The 21,872-nt window shown below is 38.7% G+C and overlaps 1 protein-coding gene across 1 annotated transcript; it reads left to right on the forward strand.

Annotated features, from left to right (window-relative positions):
- Positions 1-38: 38 nt before the first annotated feature.
- On the forward strand, positions 39-11,109 carry OLFML1 (olfactomedin like 1). The gene is made up of 3 exons (XM_070762710.1): positions 39-357; positions 6,812-7,103; positions 9,740-11,109. The coding sequence occupies exons 1-3, from the start codon at positions 232-234 to the stop codon at positions 10,516-10,518; spliced, it is 1,197 nt and encodes a 398-aa protein (XP_070618811.1). The 5' UTR covers positions 39-231; the 3' UTR covers positions 10,519-11,109.
- The last annotated feature ends 10,763 nt before the right edge of the window (positions 11,110-21,872 follow it).

Consider the following 21,872-nt stretch of genomic DNA (forward strand, 5'->3'; position numbering starts at 1 on the left):
CAGAAACAAACCTCTTGCTGAGAAGTTTACACAACTTTATTGTGTTAATGAGAAGCTGTAGGAACCTGAACAGCCATTTTAAATCATTCAGACCTTGCATGCGAGTTGTCTCTTTATGTGTGCATATATATATATATATAAGATATATATATCTTTGTGCTAAATTAACTTTACTCTACTTATTAGCATTAGAGGGTTGCCGTTCAATTACTTTTGAGATTTAATGAAAGAATGGCAGCAATACAGTTTGGATTTCTACTTGTTCCACTTTTCGCATGCATCACAACAGAAGCGCAATATATTATGCAAGATGCTGAACTTGTGCATTATATAGATCGCCGAATTATCTCAATGGAGGTAAGTGCCATCCATACAGTTTGACTATATGATGAATTGTTTTCTTTGTATGGGACTTATATTCCTTCAGTTTTGGGGAAATCAGCTGTTTTCATATAAAATAAACTAGCTTTTTATGCAGAATTCAAAGTTGGACAAGCCACCAAGAGAATGTTGTTTATGAAGGAAAGTTAGGATTTCTGCTGCTCCTAATAAATTTATTATCCTGTAAAATGTGCACATCTGCAATGGGTAAAATTCTTATAAAGTCTAGCTAATTTTAAGTTCACTTGAAACTGGTTGGAGAGAGTGCATGCTTGATCTAAAGTTGGCTAGATTATGTCTCAGATATTTGCTAATGATGATCCAATTAGAAAAACAGCATAGAAGTAAGTATATTCTTAAAATATTTTTAATCTTTATGGGAAGATCCATGTGGCTGTTTACATAAGATTAAATGCCACAAAGATTCCAGGTGCTTCTCAGACAGGAATTAAAAATTTCTACTTTTAGTCATCTGGAGGCTCAGTGTAAGTAAATAATATCCAAATGTCTACATTTATTTCTGGAATATAAATACCCTGTTTTCCCCCAAATAAGACCTGCTTATAAAAAGCTCAATTGGGCTTTTGAGTGCATGGCAATAAGGTCAAGTGCTTATTTCATGGTTCAAAAAAATATAAGAAAGTTGTTAGTATGTCTCGGTGCAGCTCTGTGCAAAACCTTTGACATACAATCAGCAGAGTTGTTGCAGTGGTGTAGATAATGTAGGCTAGCCAGTTAAAGACTCAGACTTAGTATTAACAATATTATTATTTACAAATATACAACGATATTAACAATAGATTACAAACTGCACACAGCAAAGAATAATACAGCTCACTAGCCAAGATATCACTCCTCCACTCGAAATAGAATACCCTACGAGACTAGACTTTCAATCCTGGGCCTAGAAAGTTTAGAACTAAGACACCTTAAACAAGATCTAAGTATTGCCCACAAGATCATATGCTGCAACGTCCTGCCTGTTGGCGACTACTTCAGCTTCAACCACAACAACACAAGAGCACACAACAGATTTAAACTTAATATTAACCGCTCCAAACTTGACTGTAAAAAATATGACTTCGGTAACCGGGTTGTCGAAGCGTGGAACTCATTACCGGACTCCGTAGTGTCATCCCCAAACCCCCAACACTTTACCCTTATATTATCCACAGTTGACCTATCCAGATTCCTAAGAGGTCAGTAAGGGGCGAGTACAAGTGCACTAGAGTGCCTTCCGTCCCCTGTCCTATTGCTCTCCTATATCTCCTATACATTTCTTCTATTCCTATATCTCTTCTTCTATTCTTTCATTGATATGTTCTATTACTATATCTTCTTTTCTATTCTTTCATAGATATATTTTACTATGAGTATCTCCTCTATAACCTTCATCATGTATTTTACTATGTGTATATAGATATATACCCACTAAAACCCTCATTGTGTATTGGACAAAATAAATAAATAAAAATAAAATAAAATAAAATATCTCAAAGTAACTCCTCCCACAGGGAACGGTGCTGGCGCCCTCTTATGGTCAACCAGTCAAAGTTCTTAAAGATACAGTCTTTACTTTCATAGTCCAACATTGTTAGTTTACTATATGGCAACTCCAAAGTAGGTTATGTACCATGTACTAACAAAAGCGTGGTGGCCCATCCGCATCCCACATAGATGGTCATGGATCCTGAGGATTGAAAGATGGTTGTGGTGCAGTACTCTAGGCCCATGTACCTGGCACTCGAGTCCGATAGCGAGGAGATCGGACAGGATGTGGTGTCAGGGACTGAAAGCCAACCCGGGCCTTCTGCACTTCCCAGGTGCACGTGCAGGGATGGGCTACCAGATTGGGGGGAGGAAGCAGTGGGGTAGCAAAAATGGAGCTCCACCCCAGAACACCCAATTTGCACTGAAAGATGTTGAAAGAAAATGCATGGCATCCGGTATAAGCCACGCCCACAGTATGGTAGTAAACTTTTTGGTATCCTTTCACTGTGCACATGAGAGACTCAGGAGAAGAGGAGGAGCCTCGTCTTGATGCTAGGGCATGCAGAGCTGCCAGAAGGTAGGCATGGCTAAGCAAGAGGAGAACTCTGCATGAATAGATCAGTAGAACAATTGGCCATGCCCTTAGACTATTTAAGGCTTAGCCACGTGATGCTTCACGGCGGAAGTCAACATCATTTGGGTCATCTCTGATTTGATTTAATTGATTTGATTTATTGGATGTATATGCCGCCCCTCTCCGCAAACTCGGGGCGGCTCACAACAAGGTAAAAACAATACATAATAACAAATCCAATACCCACCAATCCAATTACAATTTAAGCTAAAAAATTCATAAAAAACAACCCCAGAATATTAAAAAACAAGCACACAATCAATCTAACACCAAAACAACATGGGCAAGGGGGAGATGTTTCAGTTCCCCCATGCCTGACGGCAGAGGTGGGTTTTAAGGAGTTTGCGAAAGGCAAGGAGGGTGGGGGCAATCCTAATCTCAGGGGGAAGCTGGTTCCAGAGGGTCGGAGCTGCCACAGAGAAGGCTCTTCCCCTGGGTCCCGCCAGACGGCATTGTTTAGTTTAGTTGACGGGACCCAGAGAAGGCCAACTCTCTTTCTCTCTTGAACATTCTTGATCAGCTGGTAATGTTAAAATTAGGCTTCCCTGTTTTTTGCTAATGAGCTTCAGTCTTTCTGCCAACCTTGTGTAAGTTACTGGAAGGATATCTGCTTGGACTCTGGCCAGTTGTTAAGACATGAATTAGCAGCTGTCTCACCGAACAGCCCTCTTTATGATTTCTTGAACTTTTAAAAAGAACCGATTGCTAAGAAAATATTAGAAGTAAATAATTAGTGTTAAATCAGTGTGTGTGTTTGCCAATTTCCTGGGGGGGGGGGGTGTTTCATCGTTGGGACAGAACAGACCAGGGTCTTATTTTCAGGGGAAACATGGTATCAGACGTTTCTTAAAATAATTTCATGAATCTGCCAAAGTGCTGAACATAAAACAACACTTTCATTAAACCTGGCACTTTTACATGTCTATTAGAATACCAATTTTATGAATATTTCATAATGTCAAAGAGGGAAATCTGTGCTCTCAGGAATTTCCTGGGCCAACCAATTCCTCACTATTAGGTAAAAGTAAATGTTCGCCTCGCACATGTATTCTAGTCATTCCTGACCCTAGGGGGCAGTGTTCATCTCCGTTACAAAGACGAAGAGCCAGCGCTGTCCAAAGACATCTCTGTGGTTATGTATCTGGCATAGCTAAATGCCAAAGGCACATGGGATGCTGTTACCTTCCCATCAAAGGTGGTAAAAATCCCTTGCATTTTTACATGCTTTCGAACTGCTTAAATTGGGAGAGTGTGAATAAGCAACATCCAGATTGTCTGGGTTTGCAAATGTTTTTGTTGTGTCATATGTGGTTAAATTATATGTGCATTTAAATGTGCCCTTGCATTGGCTCTTATCACAGCTTTGCCTCTTATAACAGGCAACCTGGGTTTCCTCTACAGTAAATGTCATTTAATAGAAAATCAAGAGACTGCAGTATCACAATTGCTGAGACAGCTGTCCTGTTTTTTCAGCTTTTGAGGAGCCAGTGTTCTTCTGTGAATAGTTTATGAACTGTGACTATATGGTCATTTCATAAAGCAAAATCATCTAGTGTAGGTGGTTGTGGGTTGAACAGAGGAGACGGGAAACCCAGATTCCCCCCCCCCCCGTACTATGTCTTAAAGATTCACAGCTGCCTGACATAGAGTGTTATTTTCATGCTAGGAAAAAAAACCCCTTCATGCCTCAAGAGGCTATCTTTTGACTCAGTCAACCTGAACAACTATCAACTTATCTCAAATCTTACCTTAAGGAAGTTATTGAAAAAGGAGTGAGAAAGTGGTAGATGAACTATCCCTGTGGATGATAAGGTATAAAAGATTTAAAGGAATCTGGACTAAAGTCTCTGGGAGCAAATACATCTTAATTAATTAATCAACTTCCTGGTTTCATTTGAGCCAATCCATAACCATGCTGGAGGAGGTAACCCAGAGGTGGGTTCCTACCTACTGTATAGAATCAGTAGTATACCAATGGTGACATCATGGAGCCGGTTCTATCAGTGCCAGTCCATGGCCACCGCCATCTTGTTTTTGGTTCCTTCTTCTTTTTTCTTTTTTGCTATTTTTGCTGGGTTTTGCTTCATGGTCACATGACTGGTCACATGACCATCAAGCCATGCCCACAAAATAAGCCACACCCACAGAGTGGTAGTAAAAATTTTGGAAACCTATTCCTGATGTAATCCTTGATTAATATTTGTTGCTGAAATCAAATGTGCAAAATTACTTTTTTTAGATCAGAACTTCCTATTTGCCGTGATTTTGGGGAGTGACAGGCTGCGTCATTCTGACATATGGAACATATATTAGCCTGTGAAGTATTAAATTACAGGTTGAGTGAAAAAGCAATGTCCCTTTTGCATGAATTCACAGCCATCCAAATACTTGCAGACATTATCTATTTTCACTCACAAATAAATGCTCACATAGGTTCAATATCTGTACTCCCATTTTCAATAGACAGATGGTTTTTGTCCCCCCACCTCAAATTGTCTATAGAAGAGTTGCAAACTCATCATTCCTGAGAAAGAATGCCTCAGATGCCTCTTTTCTTTTCCCTTTTCCAGCTGTGCAACATCTGGATCAGCAGGGGCCTCACTGCTACCCCTTGCCAGCACACCTCCTATTTTTACAACCTCCTAAAAGAAAAAGATTATGCTGTTATGGAAAATCAATAGAAAGCTATTACCCAACATCCTTTAGGCCCCAAAATAGGAAAGTGACTCCTTTAAAAATATGTATACATTGTTCCCTCGATTTTCGCGGGGGATGCGTTCCGAGACCACCCGCGAAAGTTGAATTTCCGCAAAGTAGAGATGCGGAAGTAAATACACTATTTTTGGCTATGAACAGTATCCCAAGCCTTCCCTTAACACTTTAAACCCCTAAATTACAATTTCCCATTCCCTTAGCAACCATTTTAGATTATTACTCACCATGTTTATTTATTAAGATATATTAAAAAATGTTTTTTAAAGGCAGACAAAAGTTTGGCAATGACATATGACATCAAGGGGAAAAACCGTGGTATAGGGGGGGAAACCGTGAAGTATTTTTTAATTAATATTTTTGAAAAACCGTGGTATAGACGTTCCGTGAAGTTCGAACCCGCAAAAATCGAGGGAACGCTGTATATAAAAGGGCGACTTGTTTAAATTGTATACTTAAATGTCCACTTCAAAACCAGGTGCTGTTTCAAGTATCTGTTTTATGTAAATATGAAAAATTCATATTTGGACATCTCAGTGTCCATCCCCTGATAATAACTCATCCCTGAGTTCCTTCCCCAATGTATAATCAATTTGTTTTGAATACAATACAGTATTGAGTCTCAGAGATCAGATGACAGAATGAATGACTCTGAGGAAAGGGGAAGTATTTCATCAAATTATGTGAAATCTGATCTGAGGAAATCTCAGTTGAAGGCCAGGCAATTCCTGAAATGTTTTTGCATTCAGAAAACCTTCTGTGGTTGCCTTGTAATTTCAAAGTGGGACTTTCTGCATTTACATTCTCTGTTCCTCTGCACTTTAGAGTTTGTTCCCTTCATGTTGATCTGGAAGAAACGAGAGTCATAGACAAAACAGAAATTAGAATTATTGAGGATAGAAGAGCATTGCATGAATTCAATTGAAGAGAATAATTATATTTCTGTAAAGCCACCTGGAATCCCTGTAAGTGAATTGGGTGGCCATATAGATTTCCTTAACAAAATAAAAAAAATATTTTGCATAGTTTTAGGGATGTGTATGTTCTAAAAATCATTCAGAATTATTTCAGACTTGTGTGAGCAAGAATAGCTCTGAATTACTCAATGCAGACATATCTTTTTTTCAGACTTCAGATCACTAAAAGACACACATTTTTAATGCAATTTTTAAAGCAGCTGCATCATTTTATAAGTTCATGCTGAAGCGTGAACCAAGATATACCTTCTTTAACCGTCAGGAGAGAGAGATGCTACAGTCATGCAAGTATTAAGCAGTTCTTCGGGGACCCGGTCACGAAGGGAGCATGAGGCTCCACCCACCCACCTGGATACTGTCATTTGGGTTCTTTTACCCTCTGCGCATGCACATAACACTTTGCGTATGCACAGAGGATAAAAGAACCCAAATGGTGGTGTCCAGGCAGGTGAGTGGAACCTCACACTCCCTTTGTGACCAGCTCTTTGACAATTCACAGGCATGAGAGAACTGGGAGCATTTCACCCCTGGTTGAATCATCCACAACTCTAGTAAACATTTTGTTTGGGGACAACTCTTAAACTGATTATTTCTGTGTTCTGTGTTCTAACTAAAGAACCGACTGAACAAATGCAATCAAGATATAACTGATTATGTAGATGAATTCCGGCAGTTTTCAAAGAAGCTGATGTCACATCTAGGAAGTCTCAACATTCTAAAGACTGAGCTGAAGAACGATGTAGAGCATTTGCTAACAAGAGTGGAAAGAGCTCAGAGAGACATTGACTATTTTGAAGCTGTAAAGGAATCCCCCACCCCGTGTGTGGACATTGATGAAGAGCTTTTGGAGCAGCAGTTAACTGAAGAACAAGAGTCCAAGGCAAAGATCAAGCTTATGCTGAATGCAAGTAAGAACAGTCTACTTGTTAATGTATGAGCAGAGTAATCCTTGTTTACCAAGGTTGTGCACACAGAGAAATGTTTAGATTGGGATTAGTTGTGAATTCAGCCACAAATAGATATACTAACTTGAATTAAAGTTTACTTTGAGAAATAACATATTCAGATAAACAATCTAAAGTCATACACATAATAAGTCAGAAAAACAATCCAAATATTGCCAAGTACATAGTCTTTCTTACTAGTTGTCTTTGTCATAATTGGTAAACTAAGATATCAAGCTTAAACACATTTTAGCTGTAATACATAACTACAGTACAGAGCATGCAGAGAATTGCAGAACAAACTAACAGTGAGTAGCCATTAACAGTGAGTAGCCTAACAAAGAGAAATAGAGAGGGTGACTCAGAGAAATAAGATATGAACTTTAGCTCCCTCTTGTGGCAGTCTACAACATCTGCAGCCAATATATTGCCAACCCAACAGTTATGCACAGAGTCCTAACACTACTCACAATATTGAAAATGTATACCTATGGTTTTATAGTTGAACACATGTGCAATGTACATATAACTCCTTAACTAACAACCATACTTGGACCAGAATTTCCGTTACTTAAGCAAGACAATTGTTAACTGAGTTGTGCCCAATTTTACAACTTTTCCCACAGTTGTTCAGTGGATCGAGGCAGTCATTAAGTAAATCATGCAATTGTTAAGTGAATTGAGCTTACCCCGTTGACTGCTTGTTGGAAACCAGTTGGGAATGTTGCAGATGATGATGATCACATGACCACAGGATGCTGCAATCTTCATAAATGCATGCCAGTTGCTAAATGCCTGAGTTTTTGATCATGTGACTGTAGGAATGTTGCAATGATCCTAAGTGTAAGCATTGGTTGTAAGTCACTTTTTTCAGTGCCCCAATGATCACTAAATGAAGGATTGTAAGTTGATGACTTCCTATTTTGCAGGGATGATACTTATGGAGGAACAGAGACTAAATATATTTATTTAATGAAATGTTTAAAACATTTATACTGTATTTTCAGCTTTAAACGGCTCCCTGAGTAAATTATTAAATAAATAAAAGGAAGGAAGTTTCTATTCTTAGGCTATCTTAAAAAGATTCAGTTCAAAAGGAAAGTAACATAAAGACAGAGTGGAAAAACAAGAACAGTCAGGCTCCCAGGTGTGAATATTTGATGGGTTCTTATGAAAGATGTAGATTTTATAAGGGTAGCATACAACTTTGCAATCTGAAGAGCTACTCTTCATTCATGTTATTTAATCCCAGTGGCTTCTGAGGGAAAGGATCGTAGACCAACTAGGAACAGTAACAAAAGAGAAACCCTATAAGATAATTTATATTAGCTATTTTAATGTGGAAAACTGAAAAAAACATAGCATTTAGACATATATTTATATATTAGAGTTATATATGTATATGAGTGTGATTTTCTTTTTATAATAACTTTTTATGGATTTTTTTTTTTAGTTTGTTATGTTTTAACCTCAGTTAACTGTTCGACTTCTTTTACTGTTTTGCATTTATTCTTATTGTACTTGTACTGCTGTTGTAAGCCGCCCTGAGTCCTTCGGGATTGGGCAGCATAGAAGTCGAATGAATGAATGAATGAATGAATGAATGAATGAATGAATGAATGAATGTATGAATGAATGAACGAATGAACGAACAAACGAACAAACAAACAAACAAACAAACAAACAAACAAACTCAGGTCGGCATACAACATATTGAAAACAATATGTATGCAGAAATCTAATTATTATTTTTTTAAAATTATTTATAAAATCATTAAAAAACCCATATGCAGTCATTCCCATTCATTCAATTCAATCATTCACAAGATTGGTAGGAGACAATCTTGTCTCCCATTGCCCTCATGCTCGCTGGCAGAGGTAGGTCTTTAAAGTTTTATGAAAGACCAGGAGGGAGGGTGCAGTACATATCTCTGGAGGGAGTTTGTTCCAGAGGGCTGGGGCTGCCACAGAGAAGGCTCTTCCCCTAGGCTCCGCCGAACGACATTGTCTGGCCGACAGGATCTGGAGAAGGCCAATTCTGTGGGATCTAACCAGTCGCTGGGGTGCATGAGGGAGGAGATGGTCCTGTAGGTAATCTGGTCCTAAACCATGTAGGGCTTTGTAGGTCATAACCATCTGCAATATACTGCTTCACAGTGCTTTACAGCTCTATCTAAGAAGTTTACAAAGTCAGCATATTGTCCCCAGCAATCTGGGTCCCCATTTTACCGAACTTGGAAGAATGAAAGGCTGATTCAACCTGGAGCCAGTGAGATTCGAACTGTCAGTCTTTTGGCAATCAGCAATCGGCAGAATTAGTCTGCAATACTGCATTCTAACCACTGTGCCACCACAGCTCAATGAATCATGGCAACTAAACAGCCAAAGTTATGAGCGATGTATGCTCCCTTCATTTATGTTTGTTCACGTAAGTGGGTATATTGAGATACTACATCAGAATACTGTTTGTTGGTTTGTTTGTTTTTGACCTATATGCTGCTCTTCTCCAGATAAAACATAAAACAATAAATAGAAAAGCAATTTAAAAATTTAAAAAGTTTACATTTTGTTGATGGGCTATCATTTATCTTTTTTTAAAGGCTGCAACTACATGATCACAGGCTTCAAATCACTAAAGATAGTCAAAAAGTCTGGAGATGCAATTGGCTCATGGTTGAAAGACCCTGGCAAGAATTACCAAAAGATTTACTTCTTCACTGGAATAAAGAATAAGATTGTGATGGAGTTTGCAAATATTCGATCTTTTGCTGAAAGTGGTGAGAAAAAGCTGGCTCGTAGAATTGCGCTACCATTTCCCTGGCAAGGAACAGGCCACGCTATATATAATGGATTTCTGTTTTATCATAGATATGGCTCCTTAAATGAAATAATTAAATTTGATATTCAGAACAGAAATGCAACTGATCAGATGTTGTTGTCAGGTGCTGGAGAGATACCTGCATATGAACTTCACCCTTTTACTAAAATAGACTTAGCTGTGGATGAACTAGGATTGTGGGCAATCCATGCAGAACCAGATACTGCTGGAAAGCTTGTGATTACTAAAATCAACCATGAAACCATGACTGTGGAATATACATGGGATACATCCTGCAGAAGCGAGAATGCAGAAGCTGCTTTCATGATGTGTGGTGTTCTCTATGTTGTATACAACTCACCAGGGCGTGGCGTCTCTCAAATAGAATGCATTTATGACACCTTAGATGTCATCAGTCCATATGAAAACACAGTACTTAATTTCCCCAAACGTCAGTCAAATCATGCTATGGTTCATTATAATCACAGAGATAAACAGCTCTTTGCCTGGGATGATGGCTCTCAGGTCATTTACAAGCTCATGACAAGTCAGAAAAGCTAAAAAAATAACAAAATGTCCTCTACACAGTCCAACAACGACAACAGCAACAACAACATCTTCTTCCCCTTCTCCCTTTTCTCCTCCATTCTCCTTGCCCTCTACCTCTCTCCCTAAAGGTTATGTGGTAGTTTATAATTTTTAATTTTTGTAAGAAGACCTATCTGAGGTCTAGGGGAGCTGTTGAGTTAAATAAAGGGTTAATTACTTCAGACAGAAAAGAGTTGTCTTTGCAGTGCAGCACCGTGGATTACTTCCTATCAGGATGTAAAAGATCATTTACTGCTTAAAAAAATGAGAGTGTCTTCAGGGAAAAATGAGGAGTGGGAAAGAAACCAGAAGCATCATCATTTTTTCAATTCTGGGAGTCATTTAAAAGTCAGTGGTAAAGAAATTGAGAGTAGATGGCAGATTTTTTCGTTCCAGCTTTGAATTTTGCAAATTCAATTCTTCTGTCTTCTGTCTTTCCTTTTAACAGATTTTTTCTATTTAAAAAAAAAATGTTTTATAGAAGTATCTACCAGTGATGCAGCTTCTATGTAAAGGAAATAAATTAGTACCAGTTATTAATAAATACTTTGCTGAGTGAGTTATAATATTGCCTACCAATTCTTGGACTTAGCACTATATTTACAATTTCTTCAATGGTAGAGGTTCCATACAGTTATCACATAACTTTATACCATTTACATTTAAACTTTGCACTTGTTTGAGGTTAAAGTACAGCTGGACAACTAGTTATATTAAGGACCACTTCTTCAAAATGATTCTGACCATCTATCAACATATCTAGAGATAACCTTTTAAGCTCCCATCCTTTTGGATGCGAGGAAGTTGTAGACCAAAAGCATTATATCCACGAAGAGAGGGCACAATAACTGAGGCAAGCCAGATCATAACCAGAACAAAGCCTTTATTAAGCCTAACAGAAGGCAACAACAATCACAACCAGAAACAGCTCAGTAAACAGCAATTCCTGTCATGTCTGACAGCTCTTTTATAGCCAGCTATCACCCACAACAGCCAATAGGGAGCCTCTAAACTCCCGCTTTCCAGCAGCTCCCAATCTAGCCAATCAGGAAGGTTGCTGAGTAGACTTGAGCATCCTGAGGGGACGTAGCAAAAAGACAGGTACTTTCCTCATAACTCTGATTGTTTGGAGCATCTTATTCCTAGAGGTAAGTCCCATCATTTGCAAAGCTGTGAAAACCAGCCTTCAAAGCTTCATAATGTGTGGGCAGTCACTGTTTCTTCTTTGATACATCTGGAAGTAGAAGATGTCATTTTATCTTGTTGTGGGCGTTCCAATGTTTTATTACATGGTTTGTTTTCATGATTTTGTTTCTATATGCCATCCAGGATCTATCTTCTTGAGGACATAAATATTGTAATATAACAAATTGAAATTAGTACACACGATTCTCACAAATTTAAAGATATGTGAATTTAAATTTCAATAAGAAACAATACACAAGACAACCAAAATGTTGTGATTAAGGAAAGAGGTAAGAAGATAAATGAATGAGCAAACAGACACATTTTGTTTCGGCTAAACAACCACACTTCAAAACGTTTCAGAAAACAGCCACAAAAGAGATGAAGTTATTTCATGGTTTGTCTGTTTAAATCAGAATTAAAGATCTTTCTTGGCTCAGCATGTCTGCCATTCATACTTTCCTTGGCTCTTTTGGGGTAAACAATGCTCCTTGTGGGTTAAACTTATAATCGCCCTTCTAATACATTAAGCCCTGGCAGTATCTTATGTATACTTCACAGTAGACAGATTGGTCCACGCTGAGATGTTCTGATGAAGGTATGAGATTTGCAAAGGAAACTATAGACAAAACAACAAGAAGGGAATTAAAACTTTAATTTTCTGTATTTGCATTTCCCTGTCAGAAAGTAAGTCATAGGGTCAAAAGGAAGGAGGAATACAAACACTTCAGTTTTCAAGTGTTCTACATTTTTCACTATATTGCATAATGAAAATATTTTAATAAAACACTGCTATGATTTTAAGTTTTCCCAATGTCTTTAACTTTGAGGCAATACAAACATAAAATAAATAAATAAAGTCCATTTTAGTACCCAATACAGTACTCAATAAGCATAGCACCAAATACACACCCCTATTTTTCTTCCCAAATGCCAGATGTACCCGTTCATACAGAACTTTGAGAGAAATTCGTTTTGACTGTTCTGGAGAGACAGATCAATAACCCTGTTTTTTCCAGGCAAAATAAGAAAGATAGATAAGAAAATCCCACAACAACAACCTGTGGAGATGGAAGAATTTAAGTTCCAAAAACATATGCTTGCAGTTTTTGCATGGTAGTAAAGAGAGTAAATCAAGCATAGTTATTGCAGGTCTTGAATAACAGATTAACAGAGTTGGAAGGGACTTTGCAATTCATCTCTCCCCTCTGCCCATGCAGGAGACCCTACATCTGTCTCTATCTAGAATCGAACTCTCACAACTTTCTGATTCTGAGGCAAGAGCGCCACCTCTAGGCCACAGCAGCTGGGAAGACTCAGACTTCAGAAGAAATGTCCCTGTGTAGTTTTACCAGTGGAGGTGTGTGTTTAACAATAACAGTACAGTATAACTGTAGTCATTGGAGGAAGATTGGAGAAAAAGTGCCAATAAAGCATATAAATCCAATGAATGAATGAATGAATGAATGAATGAATGAATGAATGAATGAATGAATGAATGAATGACAAAGGTATTTGGAAAATCTGAAACACTGAAGATTGAGGTGTAAGCAGACATGGAAGCCTGTATGTATGTATGTATGTATGTATGTATGTATGTATGTATGTATGTATGTATGTCAAGAATAGTCCTAAAAATGCGAGTTCCAGGTACATACGTGAATGATGAGGCAGCAGCCATCTCGATCACCGGAACATAGAGACTTTAATAAAACCACTTAGCTTTCGTTAGCGTGCTGCTAACTTCGTCAGAGTATTAAAATGCCGTGGGAGACAAACATCTTTATAAAGCATTACTCAGTCTGCTCATTGCCCGCGTCACGGGGCCACACCCTTCCCTCCCCCCTGCGGTAAGCCTAATTGTGGGCTTAATCCTGCTGGCTGAAGGGAGATCTACCGCTTTTGCTCGTGTTTGTTGCCTTTTTCCCTCCCCAAGGGAGGGGGTGGAATTGTGAGGCTTAATCCTGCTGGCTGTAGGGAGATCTACCGCTTTTACTCGTGTCTGTTGCCTTTTTCCCTCCCCAAGGGAGGGGGTGGAGTTGTGAGGCAATGCTTCGGAGGTGTTTGGTATTCCTTTCTTCCCCCCATTGTCGTTGTTACTTTCTATAGTGGTACATGTCTGCTCTTGCAATTTTTTTACCCATGTCCTCGTCCTAGGTCTACACTGTTCTAATCCCCCCTTGTCCTCTATGTTAGACTTAAATTGTGCCCCTCCACCTCTACCTCCGTATTGCTCCAATATGTTCCCTTGTTTCTCGTGGGGGGTTATCCCACCCTCATTTGGCTGGTTTCTATGTCTGGCCTGGGGAGGGAAAAAGGCAACAAACACGAGCAAAAGCGGTAGATCTCCCTTCAGCCAGCAGGATTAAGCCCACAATTAGGCTTACCGCAGGGGGGAGGGAAGGGTGTGGCCCCGTGACGCGGGCAATGAGCAGACTGAGTAATGCTTTATAAAGATGTTTGTCTCCCACGGCATTTTAATACTCTGACGAAGTTAGCAGCACGCTAACGAAAGCTAAGTGGTTTTATTAAAGTCTCTATGTTCCGGTGATCGAGATGGCTGCTGCCTCATCATGTATGTATGTATGTATGTATGTATGTATGTATGTATGTATGTATGTATGTATTTTCTATTTTTAAGCAGAGATCAAGGTAGTTAAGCTAGGATTTTTTTTCTCTTTCAAAATAACCAAGATCACTCAATGAAACAAGAACCTGCAGAGACAAAGCAATTGCATAAGTACAAATGTAAGAATTATGACTTCTGTGGCATTTTAAGGATTTATTACATTACACTGACCTGGAGAGTATCCCCTTCATCAAATGAATGATCATCCAGAACAGGAAATATAAACAATGAGGTCACAGGGAGATGAGGCACAAAGTAATTATGATGATCTCATTGAAAGTTACCATTCAAAAATGAATTTTATTTCTTTATCTAAATCAGCACATTTCCATCCTGAAACTTTAGTAGAAAACAATATATAAAACCCAATAAATGAGCTGAAAGTGAAAAAGTGACATTCACATATTGCATGTTTTGCTTTGTCAATAAAAGTGCAGTTGGATAGGATTACTAATACACTAATTCCACATTCATATGGCTTTGCAAGATGTATGAACCTATCCTGTGGCATTTTTTAGAATCATGTAATTTTTCCAGAAGTTGATATGCTAGAAGGAGGCAAAAAATCTGACATTATTATTATTATTATTATTATTATTATTATTATTATTATTATTATTATTTTATTAGATTTGTATGCCATCCCTCTCCGAAGATTCGGGGCGGCTCACAACAATAATAGAAACAATATAACAGTGAAACAAATCTAATATTAAAAATAAAATATATATAAAACCCCAGCAATTAAAACCATACAACACATAGATACCAAACATAAAATATAAAAGCCTGGGGGGAGGATGTCTCAGTTCCCCCATGCCTGGCGATAAAGGTGGGTCTTGAGTAATTTGTGAAAGACAAGGAGGGTGGGGGCCGTTCTAATCTCTGGGGAGAGTTGATTCCAGAGGGCCGGGGCCGCCACAGAGAAGGCTCTTCCCCTGGGGCCCGCCAAATGACATTGTTTGGTCGACGGGACCTGGCCAACTCTGTGGGACCTTATCGGCCCCTGGGATTCGTGCGGTAGAAGGCAGCTCTGGATATAATAGTTCGCTGATTGGCTGCCATACTTCTGAATGTGTCCAAAGGATTCTACACTTTCCTTTCTTTGGGGAGAAGGCAGATGAACTCGGGGATGAGAGAGAATGAAGTGTGATTTTTAAGATCCTCAACCTCTCTGGGCTACTAGCTGGAACGCTAAATTGCGCTCGCAGTAGTGAGCACAATTTAGCGTTCCGGCTAAAAATATAAAACTTCTTTGCTGGAAAAATAGTGAATTCCTGAGATCTGCCTGAAGCTTAGTCACCTGTTGCACAGCGGTGGGCTACTAGCTGGAATGCTAAATTCCACTTGCCGCCGTGGAGGTAGCAAAATCACGCACGGAGCCGCAGGTGCGCCTGTGTTTCGGCATGTGCAGAAGCTTTCTTGGTAGGATTGTTCAAAAGTGGTTTGCCATTGCCTCTTTCCTAGGACTGAGAAAAAGCAACTAGCTCAAGATCGCTCAGCTGGTTTTGTGCCTAAAGCAGATCTTAGAACTCATGGTCACCTGGATTCTAGTCAGATGTCTTATAAGAAACTAGCAAATAGTGTTTCCTATAATGGTGTTGTAAACTTACATAGAATATTGCTACTAAATTTATCAAAAGTAGTTTTTTTTAAATAAAACTCAATATTAAAAAAGAAATTTTCAGGAATGTTTGCTCTGAATTTCAGAATAGATTTGTTATCTTAATAATTATTTATGTTGGCTTATATCTATTATTTTCATTTGATTGCATCTACTGTAAATTGCTCTATAATTTTGTGAAGTTCTGCCTCTTTATCCGCAACCTTATTCTTAGAATTCATTTGAAAATACTGAATAAACCTACTTTGGTTTGAATCCAAAATCTGTTCAATCCTCCACAGAGGACAGAGAGGGATGCCTTCAAGCTATATGGTCTAGGAGTTAATGCTTCACTGATTGGAATTAAATAATGTATTTGCTGCTGTCTTACCCATCATGGTGTTTACTAATGGGATTTGCCATATTAATGTGTTGTTTCACCTAAATAATTTGTTATCCATCTTGGCATTTCAGACAGTACTTTCGGCTATTATCAAAACATACTAAAGCAGAGGTCTTCAAACTTGGCAACTTTAAGACTTGTGGACAAGTCTTAAAGTTGCCAAGTTTGAGAATTCCTGTACTAAAGAATCAAAGACATTTTTGATTTTTTTTTACTAAACATTTTCAGTGCTCCAATAATACTGATTGAAATGCAGAACATTACATGTGATTGTTATGGTCAGGGATTTTCTACATGAAAATATATGAAGAACTGGAATGAAGATGTTGTCAACCTGAGCAACCACAAGTAGTCCTCAAGTTATAACCATTCAGTTAAGGGGAGCATTCAAAGTTACAACAGCACTGAAACAAGTGACTCACAACCAGTTCTCACATTTGTAAACATTGTGGCATGCTCACAGTCATGTGATCAAACTTTGGGTACTTGGCAACAGCATGTGCTACAATGGTTACAGTGTCCCATGGTCTTTACCATTCTCACTTACAACACTTCTAGGTAGCTTCTGACCCGTAAAGTCAATGAGGGAAGCCAGATTCACTTAAAGACTGTAACAAAAAGATTGTAAAATAGGCTGTGATTCATTCAATGACCTCAACACCTAGCAATCAAAGTTCTGGTCCCAATTTTGGTTATAGGTTCAGGACTACTGTTCTCAAAAAGACCATGACCGCATTTTTTTAAAAAATCAGAATCTGTTTTTAAAATCGTAATATTTATTGTTTTTCCACTTCCTTTCACTTCCTATTAATTTGAGGCAATTAAAAAAAACAGCAAGAGTTGGATGAAATATCATAAACTCACAGAGAGTGTTTTTAAAAGCCTCAACATTCTGATTAGAATTGATTAGGAGATATAGCTTTGAAACTCAAACATTACCAAACTCCAAAATACAGGCCTTTGAGTCCCATATTATGGACTTGTATATTATACTAATTTGAAGTCTTGGAAACTCTCTCACTTTTCATCATTGTACTAAACAAAAAAAACTACAAAGTTTTTTTAAGCTACTTAAAAAAACAATTTTCCCTATTTCTATGTCAAGAAAAAAAATCTTATTTGAGGAAGATTTCAAAAGAACTCAAAAGCTTGCAATGCCAAAACTTCAATCATCTCAATCATTAGAGGATTGTTAGAGATACTGTGAAAATTGAAAGGGTCTGCAGAATCCAAGAAATAAATAAATAAAATAGAAATCCTGATTTACAGTCACAATGTTTGTCTTTGCAAGCCTAGCAAATCCAATCCAGTTATGATTTAGTGTGATGTATCAGACCAAACTTTTTCTAATTTGGTTTTCTTTACATGAATTGGATTTCCACTTTCCAGGATCTATAGCCAATTGGAGAAAAAGTCTGTAATGCAGCAGTACATTCACCACCGAAGGATAAATATGCAAATTCAAACATAAAATGATGAAACCAAGTACATACAGTACACCACTTGAGAACATATTGTATTATGTACAAAAAATTCCTTCAATGGTCATTGGGTGGCAGCAAAGTCTTGCCTTTGTTTCATGCCTGCTGAGCTCCTTAGATGTTTGCCTTTGCTGTTTGCCTTTGTTAAGTGTTTTTGCATTCAGCAATTTCCCATTATGAAACCATGTCAAACTAGTTTAGGGCACTCACTTGGCTGTGGCTGTTTTCTCTCAAAGAAAAAATTCTGTTCAACGGGAAAAAATATTATTCTTATTATTATACACAAAAACATAACAACATACAAACATGTAGTGTTAGCAATCTTCATTCCTGTCATAGTTACAGTTGAAGATCAGTTCATCAAATTTCATACATACCGTAATTTTGGAGTATAAGACTCACCAGAATATAAGACGCACCTTAGGGGTTTTTTGGTGGTGGTGGTGGTGGTGGTGAATAGGGAAAAAAATCTGCTTACTAGATATTCATCTAGCTAGCGTCCTTAGTCTGGTCATCTTCAGCACATTATTTTATTTCCTGGTTATGGCTTTAAAAAAAATCTTATTAAGAGAGAATAACAATGAAAGAGCTTACAAGCCAGTAAGAGCTGGGAACATCATTAGTATCTGGAAAGTTTCAAGTTTCAAGTTTTATTGGATTTATATGCCGCCCCTCTCCAAAAACTCGGGGCGGCTAACAACAATCATGAACAATATACAATAAAATCCAATACTAAAAGAAACATTCAGAGAAAGTAGAGCAATGAACCCTTCCCAGAAAGAGGGAGTCATATAAGTATGTATGTGTGTGCACACATGCATACACACACACACAGAGAGAGAGAGACAGAGAGAGAGAGAGAGAGAGACTGGGTTTTTGCATGAGTTCTACTCTCATGCAAATAATAAAAATATTGTTATATACTGCAAAGAAAATCATGCATAAAATAAATTAAAAATTATTTTTAATTCCAAAGCATTGAACTAACATCTCCCTTTATCTATTTACAATGATAGTAATTTCTCTTCTGGTTTGATTTGATTTGATTTGATTTAAAGAAAGGGGAAATATTTTGGGTGGGGGGGAGAATCAAGAAGAGAGTTTTCCAGTGATGCTATTAGTTAGTTTTCTTCATGGGGGGGGGGGAGATGAAGTTCCTATTCTGTTTTAAATGCCCCCCCCCCATGGTTACAGGGGAAAGGCTGACATCAAACACAGACAGAAGTTTCTTTGTGATACTCGTATGTCCGCACTGGTGCTGAATTGAAACAAATCATTCTTTGTGAATATGAATAGATTTCCACCACGATCGGTTAACCAAGGGATCAAGACAGCTGAAGACAAATGCGTGGTCCACGAACAGCTGAATCTTTAATCTCCAGTAGCGAAAAATGACATACTAGAGTATGAATTAAACTGCAGTCTTATTTTACCAGTGCTTGAGCATGTTAATGCCAGCTGCACATTGTGCACAGAGAGAGGGAGGGAGGTGCTGATTATGGACCTCAGAGGTCAGCTGAAGCTCTGACAATGATGCCTTACAAAGAAATCAGGGAAGCCTTCTGACCATCCTACCATTAAAATGTCATTGATGTATCATTAAAAGAGTCATAGATGTTTTAGATTGCCTTATCACGGCACCAAGAATCTATGGACAACTTGCTCACTGGGGAACTCAGGGAGTTGAAGTCCAGAAGTCTTAAAGTTGCCAAGGCTGGACACTCCTGGTTTAAATGAGAAAAACTGTGTTTGGTTTAATGCCTTAATGGAAGGAGAAACTCTGGCCAAAGACCCAGTTGCATCCTTAGGAAGATTAACTAAAAGGCCCTCCCTTTTCCTGAAGCGCCCCTCTTAAAGCGTCATCCCATTCTCCATTCATAGGAAAGTATGGCACAGCTTAGCCAGGTGTATTTATATCCCTGTAATGGCAATAAGGAAGACTGTTATTATTTCAAGGTATATAGTCACATATGTTGCTTTCTCCATACTAAGAAGAGAAGTTTAAAGCTCATTCTCTACTGAACAAACGAGAAGGGTGGGTGGAAACTTCATGTACTGTAGCTTCAAAGCTTTTCCTCGCTATAAAAGTCTCTGATTTTTTATTCCCATCCCAGAGCCCCGTGCCAGCTGGTCAATGTCAGGTCTTGCAGTACTCTGACCATAGCAGGGCCATGAAATCATGGTGCCAAATGTGTGGGGCGGATCAAACACATTGGTGTGAGATGACTCCTCAGTTAGGCCAGACCCTCATGGAGCCAAAAAGCATTCCTGGAAATCACCTGATGCATCATGCAAACATACATTTTTCATTACATACAACTTTTTTCATTACCAAAAATAGATGGGTGTGGAACTCTAATGGCAGAAAGTGAAGAGTGACTAAAGAGCCTCTTGATGCGGGTGAAGGAGGAGAATGAAAAAGTTGGCTTGAGACTCAACATTAAGAAAATAATAATAATAATAATAAAATTTTATTTACGGCCAAAGACCATCAATATAATATCAATAATAATTAAAAGGAAAAAGAAAACAGGACTTTTGGCCGAGCAACCAAGATTGACCCCTTGTAACTATACAAGAGATGTACATATCTCGCTATGAAGGCACACATTTGTGATGAATCCCCACTGCTGCTGCGCAGAATCTGGCCACCTGTGCCGTAATCCTGGCCTGCTCATCCCCAAGCAACCACCGGAGATAGGCAACGTCCGAGCAGCCAGGATATCCCTCAATAAGTGGTAGAATATGCTTTCTCCTAATGTCAGTGTAAAAGGAGCATCTCAGGAGCATGTGTCCCTCAGTCTCCACCTCTCCTGAGCCACAAGGGCAAAATCTTTCAGTGGCTGGAATTCCCTTGTACTTGCCGTACAAAACGGTGGATGGAAGCGCACGGCACCGTACAAGAGCAAATGCCTTTCGATGGCTTGCTGACTCTAGCTGTCCCAGGTATCTTGCAGGAGCCACAACATATCTAGTGGCATCTGGGGCCAGAAACAGCGGAGCTCTACCCAAGTCTTCCTGCCTCTCAATGTCCTCCACCCTTTGTTGCAAGGTCTGTCCTGCTAGATCATAGTTCATCTCGAGTATTAAATCTGGGGAGAAGCCTAATTTGTGAAGATTGAACTCGATGGCCTTAATCCAAGAGGAGGAAAATTCATCGTGAAGGATTAACGGAGTAAGACCTTGCGGGAAAAAATTAAGCTTTAACCACATATTTAGGGACGCTGTACAGATTCTTGCTTTGACTTTTATCAGTCCAGTCTTCAGGCGCAGAAGTGCGTTTGACTAAGAAAATTAAAATCATGGCCACACTTGGAATACTGCACTCAGTTTCGGTCACCACGATGTAAAAGAGATGTTGAGACTTTGGAAAGAGTGCAGAGAAGAGCAACAAAGATGATTAGGGGACTGGAGGCTAAAACATATGAAGAACAGTTGCAGGAGCTGGGTATGTCTAGTTTAATGAAAAGAAGGATTAGGGGAGACATGATAGTGAAGTTCCAATATCTCAGGGGTTGCCACAAAGAAGAAGGAATCAGGCTATTCTCCAAAGCAACTGAGGGTAGGACAAGAATCAATGGGTGAAAACTAAACAAGGAGAGAAGCAACTTAGAACTAAGGAGAAATTTCCTGGCAGTTAGAACAATTAATCAGTGGAACAACTTGCCTCCAGAGGTTGTGAATGCTCCAACACAGGACGTTTTTAAGAAGATGTTGGATAACCATTTATTTGAAGTGGTGTAAGGTTTCCTGCCTAAGCAGGGTGTTGGACTAGAAACATAGAAACATAGAAACATAGAAGACTGACGGCAGAAAAAGACCCCATGGTCCATCTAGTCTGCCCTTTTACTATTTCCTGTATTTTATCTTACAATGGATATATGTTTATCCCAGGCATGTTTAAATTCGGTTACTGTGGATTTACCAACCACGTCTGCTGGAAGTTTGTTCCAAGGATCTACTACTCTTTCAGTAAAATAATACTTTCTCATGTTGCCTTTGATCTTTCCCCCAACTAACTTCAGA

The sequence above is a fragment of the Erythrolamprus reginae genome, chromosome 1, assembly GCF_031021105.1.
Source record: "Erythrolamprus reginae isolate rEryReg1 chromosome 1, rEryReg1.hap1, whole genome shotgun sequence".
Lineage (NCBI taxonomy): Eukaryota > Metazoa > Chordata > Lepidosauria > Squamata > Dipsadidae > Erythrolamprus > Erythrolamprus reginae.